The sequence below is a fragment of the Nicotiana tabacum genome, chromosome 20 (assembly GCF_000715075.1).
Source record: "Nicotiana tabacum cultivar K326 chromosome 20, ASM71507v2, whole genome shotgun sequence".
Classification (NCBI taxonomy): domain Eukaryota; kingdom Viridiplantae; phylum Streptophyta; class Magnoliopsida; order Solanales; family Solanaceae; genus Nicotiana; species Nicotiana tabacum.
Genome location: NC_134099.1, coordinates 1,297,280 through 1,303,279, shown reverse-complemented (window position 1 = coordinate 1,303,279; position 6,000 = coordinate 1,297,280). Strand labels below are relative to the sequence as shown.

General features: G+C 37.8%; 1 protein-coding gene across 1 annotated transcript; it reads left to right on the top strand.

Annotated features, from left to right (window-relative positions):
• Positions 1 to 983: 983 nt before the first annotated feature.
• LOC107816780 (uncharacterized) lies at positions 984 to 5,314 on the top strand. Its single transcript, XM_016642525.2, has 4 exons — positions 984 to 1,087; positions 1,837 to 1,941; positions 2,716 to 2,793; positions 2,900 to 5,314. The coding sequence occupies exons 1-4, from the start codon at positions 1,076 to 1,078 to the stop codon at positions 5,192 to 5,194; spliced, it is 2,490 nt and encodes an 829-aa protein (XP_016498011.2). The 5' UTR covers positions 984 to 1,075; the 3' UTR covers positions 5,195 to 5,314.
• Positions 5,315 to 6,000: the final 686 nt, after the last annotated feature.

Genomic DNA, 6,000 nt, shown 5'->3' with positions numbered 1-6,000 from the left:
ACTTTAATATTTCTCATTTTTTTTGGGCCCGAGTTAAGGCATATATGTCGAACAAATTAACAATAAACAAACGCGATTGAAAACCATAAAAGGGGAGGGGGCTTACTCTTAGTTCAAAAGGCAAATTTCACATCCATGAAAATGAAAAACACAATACCTCAAAAACAAAATCCATGACAATAAACAAACGCGATTGAAAAACTTAACAAGTATAAAATGGTTCAAAGTAGTGATAAAATTAGGATTTTCACTAAGGGGTATCAAATATAAAAAATTAAATATATCGAAAAGTCAATCTATAGTAAATATACCTAAAATATAAAAAATTATCCAACAAAATAATATAATTTTTTAAATTGACACCCCTTGGTTGGGTGAAAATAGCATGGGCTAGCCAATTTTCGGACTAGTAATTGAAAAATAGCCAGCGTTTGCAAAGTCATTGAAAAATAGCCACTATTTTGCTGCAACACGGAAAGTTCCAGCATAATATACTAGAGATTAGTGCACCTATGTATGAACTTCCAGCATATTATGTTGGAACTCCAGCACACGAAAAGTTCCAGCATAATATACTGGAGATTGGAGCATCTGTGTATGAACTTCTAGCATATTATACTGGAACTCCAGTATATTATGCTGAAACTCCAATATATTATGTTGTAAGTTCACATGTAAAAAATTCAAACTCCAATATATTATGCTGGAATATTTTTCGGATTTTAAATAGTGTTTTAGTTCAGATTTATTTTTACATGAAAAGCGGCTAAATTTCGATTACTTTTGAAATTGTGACTATTTTTCAATTATCATTTGTAAATTTGGCTATTTTTTAATTTCACCCCTTGGTTGGATGTGGCTCCGTCCCTCGTCCTAAGGAAAAAGAAAATAAAACCCAAAAAAAGGAAAGGTAAAAAGAAAAAAAAAATACAAATCTTACAAACAAACAAATACCGGGAAGCGGTTAAAAAACAAACGAAGAGGAAACCGTTTGTGACATTTTCCTGTAACTAGGCGCGGAATACCTCAGGAATTTACAGAAGAAATTACAGTCTATATTAAATTAAATTAAATCATGGAGAATAAGGTATTTATTTTTTTTATCATTCTAAATTTTATGTCAAAATTCAATTTTTTTTTTCTAGATTAAGTAAAAAATGAAGTGAAAAGCAAGCTTGGTTTTGTTCTAACATGATCGGGTTACATGCTTTCGTTTTTCCTGTTAATTTTTTTTTTTTTGGTTGTATTTATATTCGAAATTAAACTGATATGATTTTTGTTAAGTTTTCAAAAAATCTCTTGTATTTTTGTTTCTCTTGTTCCTGTTTTTTTCCCAATAATTCCTTTTAATTGTCTATTTTTATGTTGTATACTGTTGGCCTGAGATGTTGTTGACGGTTTAAAGAAAGGGTTCGATGGGTAAAAGATAATTAGTGGGATAGGAATTCAGTATAGTTGTGAAGAATTTTGTAATTAGGCACTTAAAAAGATGAACACAAGGTTGTTTTGGATCTCTAACAATGTGTTTAACCACGAATGTCACAAAGTTATGTGTGCCTTAATGTACTCATAAGCATCGATAAAAAAGTGAGATTAACATGTTAAAATGAACTGATACTGGTAAAATTAATGCCATGTGATCAGGAGGTTAAGCCGTGAAAATAGCCTCTTGCAGAAATGCAGGTCAGGCTGTGAACAATAGACCCTTGTGGTCCGACCCTTCCCCGGACTCCGCGCATAGCGAGAGCTTAGTGCACCGGGCCGCCCTTACAATATACATGTGTAGTTTTTTGTTCCCTCAGCCTGATTTCTACTGACTTTTCTTGTTTAAACCAGGAGATGGACCTCGATAATATAAAATCGAACCTTCTTGCTTTGAGGCAATTGTATGGTCTTTTGAGAAATGACAGAGATGGTCTTTCAAAGTTGACCTCTGATGGTGTAAGTTCCTCTTTGTTGACTTTTATGGTGAGGATTCATATTGTCAAACCCAACTTTGTTTGGGACTGAGGCGTAGTAGTTGTTGTTTAGTGGACATATTGTATTGCATGTAAAGGAAAAATGGCTTATAATGTTATGCATCTTTGAACTCTGCTAAGTTGAGTAGTTGAAAGGTTCAAATGTGGTGGAACTCAGCCCCATTTTGAGTTGATCAAAGAACTTTGAGATCCTACTTTGTAAGATCTGGATTTGGATTTAATTATTTGTTATTAGTTTTTAAATATTATAAGTTGCACATGAAAGTGACTTTCACACAGCATGATGGTAATTGTCTGCAAAATTATCTTCATGGAATTGCCACTATTGCCCGAGGTCGGCCGTGGCATGCCTATGTCAATGGCACGAGGTCGGCTGGGGCATGCCTATGTCAATGGCACAAGGTCGGCCGTGGCAGGCCACTATGGCACGAGGTTGGCCGCGGCATGCCTATGTCAATGGCACGAGGTCGGCCGCTGCATGACTATGTCAATGGCACGAGGTCGGTCATGGCATGCCTATGTCCGTAAAAAAGACATTGATTAATATCGTTTGTTCAACTGATAGCTTAAAAGCTATAAGCATTTTGATTACTAAGGAAAACTTATAAGTTGAAGTCTGCTGCATACCTTTAGTCCCCTATTGCTTCTCATATTAATAGATTTTTCATCTTATATATGACAGTCTAGACTCTTAAGGCCTATTTCTGACAGTATTTATTTTTCTTTCATCAAACAGTTGGATTATGAAGCACGAGTCATGTTAAAGAATTTACTCGATACTACAACCAATGATGTTCTTAAGGCTCATTCCGAGGTACCTGACTTGTTCTCCTTACACTTACAATATCCATTCATCTTTTTGTGCAAAAGAATTGGCCTTTTTGAGTAATATCAGTGGTGGAAAATTTCTCTGCGTACAGATCATAGCACGTCAGGCGCGTGTGCACAGCTTACCTCAGCCTCTGCACTTGGTTGACACAGCGAAGCAACGGTCCCTTGCTTTATCAGACCTATCAAAAACTTCAGCTGTTATTCAAAGTCGTGGAGAAGAGCCGGTTGTCATGGATTCTACTTTTCCAAAAGAGAAGCAGGAATGTATCATGCCGATTACTCAGACAGCTTACGCACAGCCTCCGCAATTTAGCTTCAGTGCAAGTGAATCTGGAAATAAAAGGAAATTTTGCAGAATTTGCAAGCGCCCCAAATTTGAAAAGCCGTTTATTCCTTGTATAAAGATCGAATCTTCTGAAAAAGAAGCTCCACATTCTACAAAGGTTGTGGCGTTGCAAGAACAGCAGAATAGTCTTTTCGCTAATTTTTCTTGGGATACTCAACAAGAAGCATTGCAATCAGGAAACGCTGAAAGTGCGAAGGCGAAAACAGTGGATGTTTCACAATCCATGCATGAGTTACCTGGTGTGGTAAGAAGTGTACCCGATGGGGACCATGATCTCTTCTCGACTGAAACTAATGATGTCATCAAACAACTCGAATCGCACATTTCAGCTTTGCAAATGGATGACGAGAACCTGGTCTTATCTGATAAACATGCAACTGAACATAAATTCAAACCGATAACTGTTTTCATGCCACAAGCAGAGTTAGCTACTCCTATCAAGAAGATAGAAGGAGACACTAGTTCATTGTGTTCAGGGTATGTTGTTCCGCCTACCAGAATGTCAAAATTTCCAGCAGATCAATTGCCCAAGCTTCTCGAGTCAAGTAGTTACCAGCCAAATCAGTTGAGACAACAAAAGATAGTAGCAAACACCTTCCCTTCTGAGGAACATGATACTTCTAAAATGCTAGACTTAGTTGAAGAGAATCAGTGGCAGATACAGAAAGAACACTCAATTAATGTTCAGTCAAAGAATCAAAATGGTACTTCAGTACAATATCCTTATGCTGACCATTATCGTTCCCAACAAGGCCAACAGAATATGGAAATTGGGGTCACTGCTTTGCCGGCAATGTTGGTCATCCCGAGCCAGAAACAAATGCCTTCAAATGAGAAAACAGGTCGGCTAGGAAAATCAAATGCAGCAGATATTTTCAGAAACAACATAGATACTCCAGGATTGATTGATTACGGGAGCAAGTTAACTTGGCCGGGGACATATGAGAGCAGAATGGATTCACCTTATTTACAGCAGGCAATAATGAGGCGATCAGTATTGAATCACAAGCAAGGTCAATTCGCACCATCCCAAAGCTCTTATGTAGACTTGGACAAAAATCCTAGTAAACATCTGAAAAATAATAATCACATGAAACGACTGAGGAGGAGGCATTTACATGGACATGAATCAGAGGTTTCACGCTCAAGCTCGCCATATTCTTCCAGCGGGACAGATTTGCATCAGACAAGCACTTACAGTAGCGAGAGAGATCATCCCTTGCCAAGGCAGATTCGAACCAAGATGCATTATTCAGACGAAACAAGTAGCTATGAAGGAAATGAATTATATAGTCGGAGAGACAGTAGTCAAACTGAGTACACGGTCAGCTCAAGCTGCAGTTCGACCGAGGGTTACTCGTCTCCAATTGGTAGTGAAAGGGCTCGTGAAATGATTTCTGCAAGTAAAAGTGAGAGAGAGATATCCTCATCATCACTTGATGGTTCAGGGTCTGACCATCTCGAAGAACCCTCTTACTACTCAGCAGATTCTTCGTCAAGGAAGTCAAGTCCTGTGCGCGTCTACAGGTCTACTAACTCAAGAAAATCAATGAAGACTAGTGGAAGGTGGAAGAAGTTGAAAGACAAGTTAGCGATAGTTTTTCACCATCATCATCACCACCACCATCACCATCACGGTAAGGATAGTAAAGGGGAGGAGAGAAAAACATCTTTGTTGAGGCAGAGAGGAAAAAGGTTCAATAGCCACTATTCTACAAGCAAGGATGAAACATTTGGAGAAAAGGCTTTGGAAAAGTTTGGGAAGTCAGCAATCGCTAAACAAGCTGGTAAAAAGCAGCAGGGAGGACAGTTTCAGACCCTTGCTCAGGGACTGATGCGACATATCCAGCATTCAAAGAAGACAAAGCACAGCAGCAGTAGACAAGTAGATAAAGGACAACATACCGATACGAAGGTGAATAACAAATTCCATTGGTGGCAACTACTACGGCATCACAGAGGTATGAATAAATCACCTGCAATGCTAGGAGCTGGCAATAAGAAAGGGCATTTAAAAGCTTTTTCCAAGATGAAATGAGGCACCTGAAATTGCACTCTGGTGATATTACTTGTGAATAAGAACACAAGTTCTTGACAACACAACAGGAGATGATGGAGATTTAAACTCCCGAAAACAAATATCACCATTTATGTTGTATTTGGGGGGGGGGGGAGGGGGGGTGCGGTTTAGAAGTGTTATATTGTAAAGATTAAGGATGGTTTCAACATTGTATTCTTTAAAATCTAAATAACTTTCTAAAGCCTTTCCACTTTGGTACTTATCTTTGTTTCTGCACAGCTTTTATATTTTTTAATGCTTTATAAATAATTAAACCATCCACCTCCCTAATTAGTTCTTTTGGTGTTTTAGTTCTACCGAAACCTCTCTTTCCTACTTATCACTATCTCTAGATCCAGGAGTAAAGGAATAATTTCCTTGGCATTTGAAGGTTGGAAGCTTTTGTTTCCCTTACAATTGACATTTATAATTCTCAGATGTTTATGCATTGGAGGTGTGGTCATGGAACCTAAACGACTTGAGTTTCGTCGTGACTTTAAGCAACTTCTTTGTCTGATGTTTGTAGAAGGTGAGTTTTGATTGTGTTTTGTGTCTGAATCTTATCAATCATGTGTTCTGGAAAATAACACAAGATGAGAAATGGAGTAATTGAGGATGTATAGATATAAACTAAAAGTTTCTTCTGCTTTATTGCCATTGTCATGGTTAAATCGTATTCTACACAAAATTTCTTTCCTTCATTGCTTTCTTTATGTGAGAAATTTAAGGCGTTGAAGTTCCTATTTTGGAAGAAATCTTCAGACAAACGCTTTAGCTACCAGAAA

What these genes read in the sequence shown, in the direction of transcription:
- LOC107816780 (XM_016642525.2), top strand. An exon ending in CAAAGTTGACCTCTGATGGT is followed by an intron (nt 1,942 to 2,715) that starts GTAAGTTCCTCT and finishes TTCATCAAACAG; the next exon opens with TTGGATTATGAAGCACGAGT. An exon ending in TTCTTAAGGCTCATTCCGAG is followed by an intron (nt 2,794 to 2,899) that starts GTACCTGACTTG and finishes CTCTGCGTACAG; the next exon opens with ATCATAGCACGTCAGGCGCG.